The sequence below is a fragment of the Carlito syrichta genome, unplaced genomic scaffold (genome assembly GCF_000164805.1).
Source record: "Carlito syrichta isolate Samal-C Ts95f unplaced genomic scaffold, Tarsius_syrichta-2.0.1 Scaffold309786, whole genome shotgun sequence".
NCBI lineage: Eukaryota > Metazoa > Chordata > Mammalia > Primates > Tarsiidae > Carlito > Carlito syrichta.
This window is the reverse complement of record NW_007253882.1, coordinates 872,603-893,133: the sequence shown is the minus strand read 5'-3', so window position 1 is coordinate 893,133 and position 20,531 is coordinate 872,603. Positions and strand designations below refer to the sequence as shown.

The window sequence follows — 20,531 nt, the reverse complement described above, 5'->3', positions numbered from 1 at the left end:
AAGGCCCTTGATGTTCTATCCAGAGACTGTCTCTAGCTTTATTACCTTCCGATTTCTCTTGTCCTTACAAACAGCACCAATTATACAAAGCTATGTGTTAACTCTCCACACTCTTTTAAATGCCTACTTCTTCACACATGCTTTTCTTTATTTTTTTTTTTTTGCATGAAATACCCTTCTACAATTATTAAGTCACTATTTTTGCATTTGAGACCTTAGCTCAAACATACATTTTCTTGGAAATCCTTCTTGGATGGCCAGCTGATTTAGATATCTGTCCTCTATGCCTCTGTAAAGCTTATCACACAGTGCTGCTTACCAGTCTACTTCTTCCAATAGTTGGCAAATAAACTTAGGGACTGCTTTGTGTCTCTAGTATCTTTTATGAAATGAGACAAATGTAATATCCAATAGCTGTTTAGTGAATGACAATGTAGGAAATGATGCCATCCAATGGAAACAAGTCAAAAGAACCTACCAGAAAGTTTGCAGGTACCCAATTATGCCTCCATAATACTTTGCAATAAAGTACCTTCCATTCTCAAATAATTCAAAGCATAAACCTAACAATACATAGCTTTAAAGGTGGCTATCTTTCTGGTTCACAGTTTCACTCTGGTCTTCAGGTCAGTGGGTAAAAGGTAATTACATAGCTTGGTTTTTTTAGAGCTTTCTCTTTAAGGTGAACAGACTTGAAAATCATCATAAAGATAACATCCAAAAAAGATAAATCATCTGCCATAAAGTCTAATTATTGCTATCTTTATTTCCAAAACCATAAGTCATGAAATTCCTCCCTTTTCCTCAAACTCAACCAACACTGCTAAAAACTTTTTATTCTAACTCCTAACTCTGTCTTCCATATTTCATCTTGTTCTTTGGTCCTGCCAATTCCTTTCACTTTTTTCTTGGCATTCTCACTTCCCCTCTCTTCTCACCGCAGCCCCTCCAGGCAAGCATCTATCTTATATTCTACATTGATGACATTTTTATTTAGAAGATACAAATTTGATTACCCCTGTGGCTCCCCATCAGTTGCGCTATGTGATTCAAACACTGTATTAGCATAAACAACTTTGCCTTTGCATCACAAACTACTATTTCAGACTCATTTCCTCCCACTCCTTTGACTCCAGTTACACTCAACCATCAAGGAATCTCTTATTCCTCAAGTCTCCTCTCTGCTTAGAACATACATTCTCTGTGTCCTGCTGGATTTGTGCAATTTTTACCCACCTCTCATATTCGGATCAAACAATGCTGCATGTAAGAAGCTTTCCTTGACTTTTCCAGACAGAGTTAGGTTAGTTCTATATCTAAGCTCCTGGAGAATTGTATACATGTCATTATTAGAGTTTTTGCTTCATTTTTTATGTATGTGTTTCCTTCCTGACTATAATAATGTATTAAAAATTGTGTTCATTTATTTTTATTTCCCCAGAATGTCCCATAGACCTTGGCACAGAGCAAGCCCTTGGTAAATGTTTTTTGATGAAATGAAAATGTCTCTTTTTCTCCAAAAACTTTCACGCTAGAAGAGACAACATGAGGAATAACATATTTTGGAAAAAGAGAGGCCAGAAAATATAATTATGTCAGATTTTAAAAACAAAAAGTAATTCATTTCATGGAGGTAATGTCCATCCGAATAATGGCAACTCAAAAAAAAAAAAAAATCAATAAACAGGATTTTATTGATGGTAGCAGAGGATGAGAGAGAAGGGGGCAAATAGGACTTTCATTGTGGCTGTTTAAAAGGAGATGCAGGATAAGCTATTTACATGTAATATATGTTAATGATGAACTCTAGGAACATTTTACCCGTGTTTTCTCTTATGACATTTATCAACTCCCAACTCATACAGCCAATTCCCCATTAGGCATGTTAGCAAGAGGAAAAAGAGATTAAGGGTGATCTCAAATTATTATTAAAACAAACTGAAAAAGCACAGTAAAAATGGCATTAATATAAAGCTTTGTGATTAAAATGATATCCCACAATTACGAACAAATATTTGGGTCACTAAATGACACTGAAACCTACCCTCAGCCCCTATTCCTCTTTGGCTTTGTCCCTTGCTCTACTCTACCTAGGTCCCTATCTTTTTCCAACTTTTCCACTCTTATTCCAGCTTCAGCACTACCTGTAAAGGGCCTATGCCTGTTGAGGGTTAAGCAATCTGGGAAATACGGGATAATGCTGAGGTCCTAGGTATTTATACAACATGTTTTCATCTGCCCCCAAATATACTTGTTTTAAGTTTTTGTTAGCATTTTATGCTATGAAAGGTCACTCTGCTAACAGATAATTAAATATTGATTATAATTACTGATTTACACCTTACCTCTCTATTACCATATAGTTTTTTACGAGAGACTTTATTTCTTATTCAGGTATAAAGGCATCATAGAGTTCCATAAATAACTATGAATGGGAAAATCAATCAATCAACAGAATTTGCACATGTATAATCCATTCAAATGTCAGAACTTCAATGGGAGAACATTATAAGGAAAAACTAGTAGCAATACTGTAAGGCATTTTAGGGAAGTTTTGGCATTGCCCCAATCTTCTATTAGTTTCTTGTCTCAATTTCCCCTAAAAACCACCAACTTAAATAGTAGCAGTGTCCTGTTCAACATAGTGCTGGAAGTCCTACCTAGAGCAATCAGACAAGAGAAGGAAATTAGGGGTATCTAATAGGAAAAGAGGAAGTCAAGTTATCCTTCTTTGCTGACAATATGATTCTATAGTATAGAAAAAAAAAAAACTATGAACAAATTCCTTTTTTTTTTTAACTATAGTCCACCCCTCCAACGGTCTGAGGGACAGTGAACTGGCCCCCTGTTTTAAAAGTTTGAGGACCCCTGTTCTATACCTTGAAAATCCAAGAGAATCGGTCAAAAACCTTCTTGCACTGATAAAGAACTCTGGCAAAATCTCAGGGTACAAAATCAACATGCAAAATATAGTCACAACCTTATACGCCAACAACAAACAGGCAGAGAACAAATAAAATGAACAATCCCATAAACAACAGCAACAAAAAAGATGAAATACCTTGGCATCTTCCTAATCTGAGAAGTAAAAGATCTTTACAATGAAAACTACAAAACACTGCTCAAAGAAATCAAAGATGACACAAATGGAAAAATATTCCATGTTCATGGATTGGAAAAATCAACATTGTTAAGATATCCACCCTACCCAAAGCAATCTACAGATTTAACACAATACCCATTAAATTAGCAACATCATTCTTCTCAGACCTAGATATGACAATACAGAAATTCATATAGAAACATAAATGACCACAAACAGCCAAAACAATTCTCAGCAAAAGAAACAAAGCAGGAGATATCATACTTCTAGACTTTAAACTTTATTATAAGGCTACAATAATCAAAACAATCTGGTATAGGTTCAAGAACAGGAATGTAGACCAATGGAACAGGATAGAGATTCTGGAAACAAAACCTCAATTTCTCAACCAACTCATCTTAGACAAAGCCTCCACCAACTGGGGAAAGGGGAACCTATTCAGTAAATGATACTGACCACATGCAAAAGATTGAAACAGTACTCCTAGCTATCACCATGTGCAAAAATCAACTCTAAATGGATCAAAGACCTAAACATAAAACCTTAAACTTATAAGAATCTTAGGAAACACAACATTACAGAAATTGGAATAGACAATCAATTTCTGATCAAAACTCCAAAAGACCATACTACAAGAGATAAGATAGACAAGTGGGACCTCATCAAATTGAAAAGCTTATGCAAAGCAAAAGAAACCATGAAGAGAATGGGGAGATAGCTCATAGAATGGGAAAAATATTTGCCAACTATATATCTGACAAAGATCTAACATCTAGGATCTACACAGAATTTAAACGTGATGAAAGGAAAAAAAAAAACCAGCCCTATTAAAAAGTGAGCAAAAGACATGAATAGCCACTTCTAAAAGATGTAATAATCAGTTTTCCATATGACCCAGTAATCCTCCTTCTGGGAATATATCTGGAGGAACTCAAATTATTCTACAAAAAAGATACCTGCGTGTGCATATTTATTGCAGCACTATTCACAATAGCAAAACCCTGGAACCAACTATGCTGCCCATTGAAAGTGGATCCGACAAAAAAATGTGGTACATATACATGATGGAATATATATAGCCACAAAGAAGGACAAAATTATGAACTCTGTAGCAACTTGGATGGATTTAGAGTCCATCATACTCAGTGACCTATCACAGAAACAAAGAACTGAGTACCACATGTTCTCACTCATAAGTGAACCCTGAACATTTACCATAATACTATAAGAACGAGGCTGGCAGTAGCGGGACACTGCCAGGGGAGGGAGGATGGAGGGAGGGTACATAACATCAATAAGGGTACCTGATCCCACACCAGGCGAAGTGCGGACCAAAGGGAGGTCCAAACTTTACCTGTATGATGACCACTTATGTACCCAATCCCAAATTGTACCCCACAACTTTAAAAAAATAAAATAAAATAACTAGTAACAGTGTACTTGGTAAGCAAGTGAAGCTTCTAATGCTTAAGTGAAAGTGGTAAAGCAACACATTTATAGGGGATGGCACATTTCCTCTTATTTATTTAGTTAGTACCCTGAAATGTAACAGTAAAAAGGACCGTTTATTGGGTATTTGTTACACACCCAATCATATTTAATTCTCACAAAAAGCCTATAAGTGACACATTCAGATACCACACAGCTAGAGCAGGTTTGCAAGACTTAGTAGCCCATCGTTTTATAACCTCTTTGCTTTGGATCCTATGCTACACTCATAAGTCCAGGTGATGCAAGCTTACAATATCAAATTTACTAAGACTTGAAACACAGACAGGTTTGTACAAATGTTAGTTAATGATGACAACAACATAAAAATAAATGGATTCAATCACAACAACAGATTTAAACCAGATTCTTTAGATTACAGAAACTATCATCAATAGAAGCAAAGCTTTAGTTATTCAGGATAACAATCAATATTTTAAGTTTTAAAATCTTCCAACTCAACAACAAATAATCATTAGCAGTCTAACAGACACAGTTCCACAGTATGTACTATATAAAATAAACCAAAGCCCTGTAATAATCCCTGACATGGCTTTATCTAAGTCAATACATAAATATTTATATTTTAAAAGTTACTACAGCAAACCTCAACTATCATTTCATACTAACCAAATCTTTTTGAAGTAAAAGATATAAATGCACGAATGAGTTAAGATTTTTGTGTGTATTTGTGTAAATAAGACTAACCAGTATAAAAATATAATTCGTAAAACAAAGATGCTACAAATCTAAAAAAAGTAAAATTCATTACTTTCCTTTGTAAGACTGATTACTAAAATTAACTTTTCAGGAATAGATAATTATTAATTAACAAACCTTAGGAAGTGTCTTTCTACCTGCCATAGTATATTGCAGAGATCAGATGTTTTGCTTGAAGGATGTTTTTTGTGGAGAGAGATGGTGTCTAATTTTGGTCTAGATTGTTACTCAAACTTGTAAACAACAAAATCAGTAATTTCCCCGATAAATGACAAGACAGACTGGAGAAATTTCAAATTGTATCACGGATCGCTTACCTAACAGAGATGAAAATGTGCAAATAAACAATTTATTTTTCAGGATCTTTACACTTATGTGGCAGCATCTCTAACTTTTTGGTTAGAGAAATGAAAGAGAAGAGTTAATAGTATCTTCCTTTGGTATATTAAAGATTGGCTGCCATTATGTTAATCCACACACATTATCAGAAATAATTTGGGACTATCACAAAACTTCAATAGCGATTGTTTGCAGTGTATCCCAAAGCTCATGTAAGTCAGTGTGATCTAAACTGCCTTAAACAGAGGAAGATTTTTATCTTGACGAGGAAGGGTAGAGGGAAACATTTAACCCATTAAAAAAAACGATGAAAATGGTATGGAGGGAATTAAAATCACAGATGCCGTTTTCTACCCACCATGGTGACTCATGACCTGCCCAGCAGCCTCCATGCTGACATTCTGGAGATAGTTGTGGCAGCGTTCCTTGTGCTCCTCCAGCGAACTGCGCTGCTTGTAGCTTCGTCCACAGTAGTTGCACTTGTGAGGTTTCCCCACTGCGAAGAGAACGCGACATTAGCATGCTCACCACAGCCTCATCTACACCCAAAGCAAAATCAATGGCTAACTTTTGCTAGTCTGGAGAAAGCATTTACATGATTGTCAAACTTAACATCTCTTCCTCTTCCATATTCCAATTTAGGTAAGACAAGATAATACATTTCTACTGAGACTAAAAAAACAGCAAGACAGGCACATCATACTTCTGGCATCAGGGGAAATACCAAATCAAACTCGTGCTCTGACTATATTCCAGACCATGAGGGGCTGATTATCTATCTTCAAGTTATCTGACTCTCAATACAATTATCTCTCATACAATTATCTCAGCTTTGACTTATTCAAAAGACAAATCAGGAGTATCCTAGATACATAAGTTTTTCCTTTTTTTTTTTTGGCTAAGGGCAGAGAATTTTACTGAAGAAAACAAAAATGCAACAACTCGAAATGTCATGGTTTAATAAAAAGATTATTCATGGGTATGAAGAAGATTAAAAAGAATTCAACTGGTGAGAAAAAGTACAGATAAAAGTAGAGAGTTTCTCTTTTCTTTCCACCTTAGTAATAACTATTCACACATGCAAAACTTTGTGGCAGATAAGTATATTCTCCCTCATCAGTACTGCTTTTATAATACTAAGAATTAACCTACTAGGTGCTTTAAGTTAGCATTATTACACAAATATTTACACAATGATAGTAATATTTTCCAAAACATCTCACATTCAGGAGATGCATGATTCCCTAATAGTCAGGGAGTCACTATCTTAGTACGTCTTCTAAAATACTGTATGTTCATGAAACGTTAAAAAAATTGATTAAAAAAAAAAAAGCAACCTCCATGGAAAGAGGCATGTTTTAATGTATGACTATTCATAAGGATATCACAGAGAACTCTGATTCTTGATTTTGAATGGATACAGAACAACATAAAACACCAGGCAGTCTGTGCCAAAGCCCTTGGTAGTGAAGTTCAGCATGATTCAGGCCAGTGTATCTCATTTACTCCCATAGGAATCATTTAGTTTTGTTCAGAGAACAGACAGACAACTCTTTTTCATGACCAAAGATAGCATCCCTAACGGCAGTCACCTTACAAACCTGTGCTATGACACCAGTCACAGGAGGAACTGATATACTATAACAAGGCAAGGTATTCATGGCTGCCAAGAAGTTTCACTGCACTGATTAAAAATAATTAAACCAAACCTTTCGATTGTATTTGAGGTACACATAAATTAAAATCAATTATTTCAAAATGACAATTATAAACTATCTTAAAATCTATTTAAGGTATGATTAGTCATTTTAAAAATTACTAGGCAAAGTACTTTCTATTCTTCAGAGTCAAGGATTTCTGAGAAATAGCTATGAGTGCTGTGTAAAATTTATATTATGTTAGAGCATTAACAATACAAGAATTTTTTTTTTTTACCAAAACATTTAGTGTAAATAATACAAATATATTTACACATAACTGTATTCTAATACATGGGGCTATATAACAAAAGCTCTTCTTTACTATTAGCATTACTCAATTTTTGTGGTATTATTCCTCTAGAAATAGTGATTAATTTACATTGAACAGGTTTAATAACCAATCGGTACTTATTAAACACTTACACTATAGTTAATAGCCCACAGGAAGGCAGTTCAGTCACTTCAGGTATATGCAGTTCATTAGTCCTTCACACTGTGTCTTATGATGCCTCTGTTTTACCATGATCACATTCTCCTATACTTTCTTCCCTTATTTCTATAAGCGATGTTTATACATTCTCAATTTTCATTCTGCTACTTTTGGTTCATAACCTTATATGAAGTCTCAACTCATCTAATAAGGAGGAAAAGACAGTATACTCTGTACTGCTTTCCACACTTTTTTTTAACTACTCACATTTTTGAAGTCTATCTCATCTGCTTTACTTCAGTTTCTCCAATTTTGCCATCTGTTTATTTTAAAACATTCCTTCCTCTTCATCCCATCCTTGTTCTCAATGAGTCCAAGAGGGATTTAAGCAATGGTTTTCAAAGTATAACCTCAATTTTCCCCAACTCTTCATCTCCTCCTGTTCTGGCAACCCACACACTGGGGACCTGTTGGATTTTTGGCATCTCTTATAAACTATTCTATCTTCAAGATATTTGCTCTGGGAACATTCTACCTTACCCTCTGATCTCTCATTTATCAACAAATATTAAAAGACTGCTATGCACCAACACCACACAAGGCTAAAATATAAGGTGGAACACAAAAGATCATGGTGCCTACCCTCATGCAACCATCAGTCCTGCTGACAAAGACAGACATTTACTAAATATACAAGCAGTTTATTACAAATTGTGGTAGGCATATGGAGCAAAAGAATGATGTGCTAGTATAATGTGAGGAAACTAGTTAGAGAAAGTTGAACATGAAGTTCTTCTGAGGTAGAAGCATTTAGGATGGTAATTAAAGAAAAAGTGTAACAGGTAATTGGAGAGTGGGGGTGGAGGAGAGGCAGGATTGGAGGGTTTCTGAGAACTGCTGTCATCTATGATCTCTCCTATACTCAGCTCCTTCAAAGTCTACATTCTGCCCTATTACACTTTTGAAAATTGTTTTCAGATATCACGAACAATCCCTGCCAAATCCAATGGCTACACCATCCCCACAAGACTATTCTCTATCAGTGCCTTGATATTATTTCTTAAACATCAAGTTCATAAAATATTATTGATGTTTATTCCCTATACATGATTTTATCCGTACATAATGAGTTTTACTTATAAGTAAATACATATTGAGTTAACATATATTCATGTGATATAAAGCAGATATATTCATAGAAAAGGAACCGTGTTTCCTAATCTCTCCCCAGTCTTTTGATCATTGTCAAACTTCCTTGTGTCTTGAATCTCCCGTTTTGGCTTCTGAGATCAGGTTCCATATTTCCCCTCACTGGTTCAACCTTTTCCTAAATTGCAAATACATACATTCCTCTAAATATTGTTCTCAATACAGTAATCCAGTGTTCTCCCTCTTTGCTCTACAGATTAAGTTCTCTCCATATCAGGTCAAGAATAATTTCCCATGTTTGCATGCCCCTACTGGTCACAAAATGTCTTTCAACAATCTTGTGAATTCTTTCCACATCACCAAAACAAAGAGCAGAGATTTCCCCTCTGTGCTCACATAGCACTCTATTCATACTCTGTTGATGCAGTACTTAAGATAACTGTACTGTGATTATCCACATGATATCTATTTATTTCCCTGGTTCACACAGTGCCCTCCACAGAGATCATGTTTGATTCCGTTTTAAATTGATAATACTTATGGAGTTATTAAACATAGGAGGCGATATGTATTTGCTGAATGACTGCACTTCTAATCCATACTTTCAACTGCCTTGAGTCCTGCCTCGTGGATGTTTCCCTGAAACCAAATCTAACATTCAAAATACCCACAACTGTCTTGCTCCACAAAATTTTCCTTGTTCTGACTGTCCTTTTGTACTAGTAATACCACTGTTCTGATAAACTGATGCAGAACAATGTGGCCACTTTTGTTACCTCCTACCTCTTTTTCTGCTTCCAAACAATTTTTAAATTCTATACAATTGCTTCCAAACAACTGTTAAATTCTATAACTAGACTCCTAAAATGTTTCCCAAGTTTATCCCTCCTTTGCATTTCCACAACCAGTATCTAAGCCTTTATTATTGCTAATCTGGACTAGCGTAACAGATTTCAAATAGGTTTTTTCTTTCTATGTATAATTATTTTACACCCTTCTTCAATAATCTTCAATGACTATTCAAATTCTCTTACCTGGCTCTCAGCACTTCATATAATCTGGCCTCAATGCTACTATTCTATACTCTACCCCAGACTCCAGCCAGGATTACCTTGCACTTTCACTTCTGAATGTTGTTGTCTTGTTTTTTTTAGAATGGCTTTGCAGAATTTCCAGCTTTGAAATCTTCTGCATCCTTCCACTTCAGTTTCCTTAACACCGTTCTACCTAAGAGTGACCTTTCTTACTAAAGAACTCTGACTGTCTTAAGCTTCTAACATTCTACTTCATACTAACTGTGGATTTCATACATGGCATGTGTACGTTTGTTTTTATCTTCCACACTAGGGCTTGACCTTCTTGAGAAATTATACCACTATCTTATAAATATCTGACAGTCTAAAGGGTTGAGTATAGTGCCTTGTTCATAGAAAGAACGAATAGCTAGAATATTTATGAATGACATTAACTCTCTCATCAGTTTTTCTTAAATCTTTTTCTAATTCAAAAGCAATACATCACCCAAGGCAATCTATAAATTTGACACAATACCCATTAAATTACCAGCATCATTCTTCTCAGACCTGGAAAGGACAATACAGGAATTCATATGAAAAAATAAACAATCATGAATATCCAAAACAATCCTCAGCAAAAAACAAACAAACAAAAAACAAAATGGGAGTTATCACACTCCCAGACTTTAATATTTATTATAAGGCTACAATAATCAAAACAGTCTGGTGTTGGTACAAGAACAGGCATATAGACCAATGGAACAGGATAGAGAATTCAGAAGCAAAACCTCAATTTCGCAGCCAATTCATCTTTGACAAAGCCTCCACCATCAACCACTGGGGAGAGGAGAACCCATTCAGTAAATGGTGCTGGGAAAACTGGCTGACCACATGCAGAAGACTAAAACAAGATCCCTATCTAAAACCATACACAAAAATCAACTCTAAATGGATCAAAGACCTAAACGTAAAACTTAAAACTGTAAGAACACTAGAAAATGCAGGAGGCACCCTAATGGAAATTAGAACTAGAAACCAATTCCTGATCAAAACCCCAAGTGCCCATGCCATAAGAGATAATATCGACAAATGGGACCTCATCAAACTGGCAAGCTTCTGCAAAGTCAAAGAAACCATCAAGAGAGTGGGGAGATAGCCCAGAGACTGGGAAAAAATACATCTAAGATCTCCAAGGAACTCAAATGTGCTGAAAAGAAAAAACAAAAAGCCCATTACAAAGTGGGCAAAAGACATGAATAGGCACTTCTCAAAAGAAGACATATGAGCAGCCAATAGATACGTGAAGAAATGCTCAGCCTCACTAGTCATCAAAAAAATGCAAATTAAAGCCACACTGAGATACCACCTAACTCTATTCAGGATGGCTATCATCAATAACTCAAAAAACAACAAATGCTGGAGAGGATGCAGGGAAAAGGGAATACTTCTACACTGTTGGTGGGAGCGCAAACCAGTAAACCTCTGTGGAAAACAGCTTGGCAATTCCTAAAAGATCTAAAAATTGACCTTCCGTAAGACCCCACAATCTTCCTTCTGGGAATATACCCAGAGGAACTCAAATCACTCTATGAAAAAGATACCTGCACATGCATGTTTATTGCAGCATTATTCACAATAGCAAAAAACATGGAACCAACCGTGCTGCTTATTAAAAGAGGACTGGATTTTTTTTTAAAGTGGTACATATACATAATGGAATGTTATGCAGCCGTAAAGAAGAACAAAATTATGAACTTTGCAGCAACTTGGATGAACTTAGAATCTATAATACTGAGTGATCTATCACAGAAACAAAGAACTGAGTACCACATGTTCTCACTCATAAATGGACCTTGAACAATTATCATAATTGTATAAGAAAGGGATTGGCAGCAGTGGGAAATTTCCATGGAGAGGGGGCATACCTCATCAACAAGGGTACTTGCATAATGAACATTTGTATACCTAACCCTGAATTGTACCCTACATCTTTAAAATTAAAAATTAAAAAATTAAAAAAGATTTTCACATAAAAAAGCAATACATCTATACAAAATTTTTAATTACCAAAAAATCATCAATAATTATATAATTCAGTAATAACTGTATTAAATACTTCTGTATTATCTTATTTTTCTAAGTATGTAAAAATCAATTCTGTCATAAATTGGGCTATTTTATATACCTTATTTTAGAATTTGCTTATTTTACTGAAAATATATTTTAAACATTTACCCATCTTATGAAATAATATTTTTGTTGCTCCTGTTAGGTAACAATTTTTCTTCCAGATTACAGAATTATGGTAATGTTGAATTATGTAGTTTGTTTAGCATTCTTAGTCTTTTTTTTACTTTAATAATTACTTTTCTTTTTACCATAGGTTATATATGCCCATGGTTGAAAAAAACAAAAGTCCTAATGGCATTTAATGAAATACCACCCCTCATCCCTCCTCCCACCAAAGCAATCTAATCAAAATCCCCCAAAGCAACCATTTTCAACTCCTTCTAGCAATTACATTAATAGTTCTAAATAATATACAAGTTTTTCTTTATTCAGCAAGTTTAGAGATAATCTACTACCTTTCTGCTCTGGTAGTTAAGGATTCAGCTCTCATATAAATATTCTCTCAATTTTCCTTTCAGTATTTACACATAATAATTTCTGATTAATAGTATAGAGATGGACATTTCCAATATTAATGAAAATATTAATCATACTACTTTGCTCAAAAGTAACTGCAGTTTCTTTTTTGTGCAACTTTTAATTTTCCTAGAGTTAATAATTGTCTCATTTTTTACTTTTGCTTGTGTTTCTGTATCCAGTGCCACTCATCCCACTTCTCTGAGGTTCTCACATCTACTAATAATCGTTGTAAACACTAAGAGTCACAAAGAGTCCCTTAGATCCATGCCATCCCCATTTCCCTCTTGACTTCTCACAGCCATTGGCATATATAATTCTTAGTCTTTCTTGCTCCAACAGAAACTGATAGAACCTTGGGTTGATGACAAAATTGCTGTCCCAGACTTTACTTTTTCTCACTCAGGACTGGACCTCTTGCTACCAGAATCCCATGTTTTCTTTTCTCCTTGTTAGTTACAGAAGTTTTTGAAGTCTTTGTTCCCTAGGGCTATTAACTTCCAGAATTTCTTTTTAAAAGTCTGATGCAAATGTAGCATTATATGTGATCTGTTTATCTGAAAGCCCTTAGTATCTTCTGTTTGTCCTTGATGTTCTGAAATTTCTGAAGTATGAGTTGTGTATCTCTGGTCTAAATCTCTGTAATTTAGATGCTTGCCCTTCTGCTTTCAAGAAATATGTGTGTGTGTGTGTGTGTGTGTGTGTGTGTGTGTGTGTGTGTGTGTGTGTTATAATACTTATATCATATTTTATATATGCAGAATATTTATATATATCCACAGATAACACATTAATCTCAGAATCATTGTTGAAAATCAATTGATCATATATCTGGGATGTATTTGCAGACTTTATTCCATTCCATTAATCTCTATGTTTATCCTTAAACCAACAGAGCAAGTCTTACCGATAAAGTTACTCTTTAAATCAACTGGTGTAATTTTGCCTTTTCAATTATTATTATTATTATTATTATTATTATTACACTGGAATCTCACTCTGTCGTCCAGTATGGAATGCTCACAGCCACCACAGCCTTGACCTGCTGGGCTCAGGCAATCCTTCTGCCTCAGCCTTCCAAGTAGCTGGAACTACAAGCTACCATGCCCAATTTTTTAATTTATTGTAGAGATGAGGTCTCGCCAAGTTACCCAGGCTGATCTCAAACCCATAAGCTCAGGCAATTCTCTCATCTCGGTCTCCCAAAGTACTGGGATTATAGGTGTGAAGCCACTGCACCGGGCCCAGCTATTTTAGATCCTTTACATTTTCAAACAAAGTTTGAAATCAGTTTACCCATTTCTAATAAAAAGCTCACTGGGATTTTGACTGAAATTACAATGAACTGATAGGCTCAATTTCAGGAGAATTTACACCTTAACAATATTGAATATTTTAAATCATGATCATGCCATATCTCTCCATTTATTGAAGTCTTCTTCAATTCCTCTCAGCAATGTTTTACAATTTTAAGTACACAGTTCTTACAGATATTTATGCAAATGTATTCCTGAGTATTTCGTATATTTTTGGATGCTATAACAAAGGGCAATGCTTTCTAAATTCCAATTTCCAACAGTTCATTACTAGCATATAGAAATGCACTTGATTGACTCCCGGTAGGTCAGAAAAACACTTGCATTCCCATGTTCACGGCATCATTATTCACAACCGCCAAGAAATGGAATCAACCTAAGTGTCCATCAAAGAATGGATGAATGGATAAAGAAAATATATGTGTGTGTGTGTGTGTGTGTGTGTGTGTGTGTGTGTTTGTATAGTGGAATACTACTCAGACTCAAAAAAAGAGAAGGAATTCCTATAATTTGCAATAACATGGATGAACCTGAATGACGTTATGTTAAATAAAATAAGTCAGGTACAGAAAGAAAAATACACATGGTCTCATTTATATATGGAATCTAGAGAAATGGAATTTATGGCGGCAGAAAATGGAATAGTGGTTACCAAGGGGCTGAGGTGGGGGATACGGGAAGTGTTGGGAGACGTTGGATAAAGAATACAAAATTTCTGCTAGATAGGAGGAATGAGTTCAAGAGATCAATTGTCCAAAATGGTGACTGTAACTAATAACAATGCATTTTATTCCTGAAAATTGCTTAGAGTAGATTTTGTGTTCTTAACACACACACACACACACACACACACACACACACACACACACACACACTCACACACACAAAAGAGATCATTCCATGAGGTAGTGATCATTCTTTTAAAAAATACAAATACCCAGTTAATGTTAATTAGCTCAATTTAGCCATTACACAATGTGCACATCCATCAAAACATCATGTTGTACCCAAGTATATACAACTTTTGTCAATTAAAAATCATTTTTAAAAGAAATATTCTTGATTTATTTATATTGACTTCACATCTTGCAACCTTAGCTAAATCACTTATTTTATTTTTTGTAGATTTCCTGGTATTTTCTATATAGGTAATCATATCACCTAAAACCAGAACATTTTACTCATTTCTTTTCAGTATACATATCTTTTCTTTTCTTTCTCTTGTGTTACTACAGTGAGAGTATAGATATTCTGGCTTTATTCTTGATCTTAAGGGTACATTTTCATTATTTTATTATTAGTTTTCCATACATGATTTTTATCATGTTGATGAACTTCCTTTCTATTCTATTGCTAAGGATTTTTATAATGCATGAATGCTGAATTATATCAAATGCTTTCTCTGTAGCCTTGAAGATTATATATATATATACATATACATACATATATATATATGTATGTATATGCATATATATATATATATATGTTCAATGTGATTCTCCATGTTAATATATTGTCTCTTAATATGAAGAATTACATTGATTTTTTTCCCCCTAATGTTCAACTTTAAATTTCTGGGACAAATCTCACTTGGCCATTATATATTATCCTTTTTACATATTTCCAGCTTCAATTTGCTAAAACACTTTTAAGGATTTTGAATCTATGTTCATGAAGGATACAACTATGGGGTATTTTTTTTAATGTAATGTCTTAAATTTTGGTATCAGAGTAATGCCGAACCCAATAATTCATTTGGAAGTATTTCTCCCTTTGGAAAAACGTGTTCCTAAAATGTTTATTTAAATTATTTTTTCCTTTTTTATTTTAAAGATGTGGGGCACAATTCAGGGTTAGGTACAAAAGTGGTCATTGTACAGGTGAAGTTTGGACCTCCCATTGGTCCTCACTTCGCCTGGTTTTGGAATCAGGCACGCTTAAGTGACGTTACGTTCCCCCTCTCCCCTGACAGTGTCCCGCTACTGCCAATCCCTTTCTTATAGCATTATGATAAATGTTCAGGGTCCACACATGAGTGAGAATATGTGGTACTCAGTTCTTTGTTTCTGTGATAGATCACTGAATATGGACTCTAAATCCATCTAAGTATTTTTAACTTAAATATTTGACAGAATTTACCTTAGAAGTCATCTGGAGTTTTCTTTGTGGGAAGATTTTGTTGTTGTTGTTGATGATTTAAAAAAAAATTTCAAAGCTTTAGTGGCACAAATGGTTTTTGGCTACACGGATACAGTGCACAGTGGTGAAGGAGCCTGAGTTTTAAGTATATTCATCTCCCCCACTAGTGTACATTGTATCTGATGGGTGATCTTTCACTCGTCACCACCTTCTCAACCTCCTCATTCTGAATGTCCAGTGCCCAATACACAATTCTAAATGTCTTTGCAGAGCCTAGCTTAGCTCCCACTTATAAGTGAGAACATGTAGCATTTGGTTTCCCTTTCCTCTGCATTACTTTACTTAGGATAATGGTCTCCGATTCCATCTAAGTTGCTGCAGAAAACGTCATTTTGTTCCTTTTTATGGCTGAATGGTATTACATGGTATAAATATAAACCACATTTTCATGTATATCTTCTTTTGAGAGGTCCATTCATGTTGTTTGCCCACTTTTTAATGGGGTTATTTGCTGCTTTTGGATTTGATTTCTTTGTAAATTCTAGATATTAGGCCTGTTATATGTATAGTTTATAAATATTTTTTGCCATTCTGTATGCAACTTATTTACTGTTGATTATTTCTTTTGCTGTGCAGAACCATTTTACTTTAATTAAGTCTATGGGAAGTTTCTTAAACTTCAATTTTAATTCCTGGAATAAATATAGGGATATTTGGAGTATATATTTTTTCTTGAGTGAGTTTCAATAATTTTTAGTTTTCAAGAGATTTATTTAATCTAGTTGAATTTACTGACATAAACTTGCTTGTAATATTCCTGCATTATTCTTCCAATGGCTATAGAATTTTTAGTGATGGCCAATTTTCATTCCAGATGTTGGTATATTGATTTTTTTATATTGATTGTTCTTGGCTGGAGGATTTTCTGTTACATCTATTTTTTTAAAAATGGCCTCCAATTTCATTGATTTTTCTCCATTATTTTTGCTTTACTCTTTCATTGGTCTCTGTCTGCATCACTTTTATTTCTGTTCTTAACATACTTTGGATTTAACTCATTTGTTTTTTATTTTCCTAAGAAGGAAGCTTAGATAATTGAGACTTTTATTCATTTCTAATATAAACACTTAATACTATACATTTCCCTATAAGCACCAGTTCTATTTTTATCTGTTCATGTTTCCCTCTATATTCTTGAATATACAGAGTATATTTATAATGGTTGTTTTATCAACTTTGTCTGCTAATTCCACTACTTTGATTATTTCTGGGTCTATTTCTATGGATTATTCTCCTGACTATGGATAGTATTTTCTGCTTTTCTGCATAGGTTATTTTTAATGGAATGTTGAATATTGTTAATTTTACACTAATGGGTTCTAGATTTTGTTGCATTTATTTAAAATGTGGTTGATTTATTCTGGTATGCAGTTATTTTCCTTGGAATTAGTTTGATTCTTTTGAAATCTGCTTTTATGCTTTAAGGCAGGTCCACAGCATGCTTTAATCTGAGGACTAGTTTGGCCCTAGTACTAAGGCCAAATTTTCCTTAGAATTAATAATTGTTTCATTTTTTACTTTTGCTTGTGTTTCTGTATCCAGTGCCACTCATTCCACTTCTCTGAGGTTCTCACATCTACTATTTTATTTGAATCCCATAACAGCCTTCTGAGGACTTTACTCAATGCTCTGAATACTATAAGGCCTTTCCATTTTGGCTGGTGAGAATTAACTATTTCTAGTCCCCCATGAGCTCCAGAATTGTTTGACTTTCTGCTTTCTAGAGTTTCTTTTCCCAGCTTCATACAGAAAAATAGATCTCTATTTAGCCAAAGAGTCAACAGAGCTTTCTGCAAAACCCCAGAGCTTTTTCTGTGCAGTTCCTTCCTATCTGAAACTCTGCTTTGCAAATTCTAAGCACTCCCTAGACTTTGATCGCCGTCTCCTCAATTCAGTAAGACTACCTGGCTCTGTTCAGGTTTGCTGTCCCTGAGCTATGGTCTCGAAACTGCCTCCAGAGATCAACTGCCTCCAGAGATAACACTCACTACCTTTGCTGTCCTTTTCTCGACCACGGTCCTCCACTGTCTATTGTTATTGTCTACAATTCATTTATTATTATTGTGGCCAATATTTTAGTTGCTTAAGGTAGAAGGGTAAATCTGGTTACTGATACTTCACCATAGTTAGAGGTAAAAGTTTTATATATATATATATATTTTTTTTGAGTTGGAGTCTCACTCTGTTGCCCAGACTGGAGTGCATTGGCCGCTCCCGGTCACTGCAGCCTTGACCTGCTGGGCTTCAGCGATCCTTCCGCCTCAGTCTTCCAAGTAGCTGGAACTACAGGCGCGTGCTACCATGGCCGGCTAATTTTTTTATTTTATTTTATTGTAGAGATGAGGTCTCGCCAACTTGCCCAGGCGGGTCTCGAACCCGCGGGCTCAGGCAATCCACTCACCTCAGCCTCCCAGGCACGGGATTACAGGCTGAGCCACTGAGCCCGGCGTGTTTTATTTTTATATATGCATTTTATTCGTGTGTGCATTATTTTCCTTACTTTTTTGTGTAATTCCACACAAATGAATTATTTGTATTTTCCGAATGTGTTTGGTTACAAGTTAGTTATGTACTTAAGTTAGAACCAATTTTCTAGTGTATTAATTAATTCATGAATATTGTTTGGAAAGCTGAAATTCAAAATACCATATGTAAACTTAATATTCAATTCTATAAAAGGTATATCCCCTTTGGTAAGTAATCCCGTGGGACAGTTTGTGGTTGAAGACTTGGCAAAATCCAAGGATTCCGCACCAGTAGCAATGCTTCAATCAGCCATGACAAGCATTCACAATCACCACTCAAGTAAAAAGTCAATGAAGGATGCATTGATAGCCTTTCCCAATGACCGAGCTGCAAGTATCAGGTCTGGAGATCATCATAAAAATTTCAGGTAACATACAATATTAAAAATGTAAACTTTTTAAAGGTATAACATGATATACAGAGGTCTGATCAGATCCTGTTGTATAAAACTAAAGATTTCAATAATGATAATAATAATAATAATAAAACTTTTTTTTGGCATGAACTGAGATGGTTGTTGAATACTTTATCTAATTTCTCTTCACCTCTACTATGTTCTTGCCAGGAAGCAAATAGTATACAAAATGATTCTTAAAATATGCTGCTTTTGACCAAGAATAGAAGACTGATAGAAATAATCGCCTTTGAAAATGTAACAAGCTCTCAGAGTAGTCATGTTTATTAAGAATGGTTGAGAGCTTGAATTTATTTAAGTAAAAAAATGATAAAGTCAATCATATGATCATTATCTTTGTTTGACTCCCTCAAAGGCATATTTCCAATGATCATAATTATTTTCCCAAACTGAGCTAAATCCTTTCCAATTAGGATAATAAAAAGTGTTAAAACTCAGTTTAAATTTATCCAAACATCAAATAATTACTATCTTGACAATGGTTAGTGGGTAGTGAACCAGGCATCCTGACACCTTTACCTGGACCCTGAGCCCAAAAATGATTTTTACACACATTAAAACTAAAGTAAGCTTCTTTACTGAGTGCTTGTATGCTGCTAGTAGATTATCTAAACTTGACAATGGCCCTGGGCTTTTCTGTACTTGTCTCTTTAGTTTTGGTAAGTTGTTAAGCTCATTCATTTGTGCAGAGATATTTTTACAATACCATTTGATTTATAGGATATAATTGTTTTATTATCTCCAATAGGAAAGTTCTAAGGTTTTCTACAGTCTATCTTATTATTTTATTTTACATATTCCACCTCCAACAGCATTTCCTATTTTTTTATTTGGTAAGTACTATAAAACACAGAAACATTAAAAATTACTCAGACATAATTTAAAATTATACATCATAAAAAAGGAAATTTTATTTTCCCTCTGGCTCATTATATCCCCTCATACCTTGCAGAGGTGGCTTCTGGAAATAATTATTTACATGTCTTTTTCAACTCTTAAGCGTATACAAATATATGTTTAGAAAGATATACTTTTTAATATTAACATTTTATTTCTGTCTGTCTATATTAATTAGATGGTCTAAAAGTGACACAGTTTGTTTTCAAATGAGACTTAGCATTTTCTATTTATTCAATGACCATAGTTATTTTTCCCAGTGAACTCTTTTTCATATTAATAGTAAGGCAAAATTTATTCCTCTTATTTCCTGGTTAGTAGTTAGAAACTTTGAGTAGCAAAATATATTTTAGAATGTATTAACTTCTTGATAATTGTGATTTTATTTTTATTTATTTTATTTTTATTTTAATGTGTTTTACCTTTTCAATTTTTTAAAAGAAAATAAATTAAGAATTTTTGTTTTGTTTTTGTTTACTACATTATGCCCTGTGCTTAGAATAGTGTCAGGAACATAATAGGCATTGGGTAAATTTTTCTTAATAAGTAAAGTTAGAACAATTTTTTCCATAGTAATTGTAGTCCTG

General features: G+C 34.4%; 1 protein-coding gene across 1 annotated transcript in view; it reads right to left on the bottom strand.

Moving 5' to 3' along the window:
* The window catches only part of IKZF2 (IKAROS family zinc finger 2), a 166,144-nt gene that overhangs the window by 17,680 nt on the left and 127,933 nt on the right, over positions 1–20,531 (bottom strand). Inside the window, exon 6 of the mRNA XM_008067843.1 lies at positions 6,009–6,146. Within this exon, the coding sequence (XP_008066034.1) occupies positions 6,009–6,146 (138 nt within the window). The remainder of the gene's footprint in view (positions 1–6,008; positions 6,147–20,531) is intronic.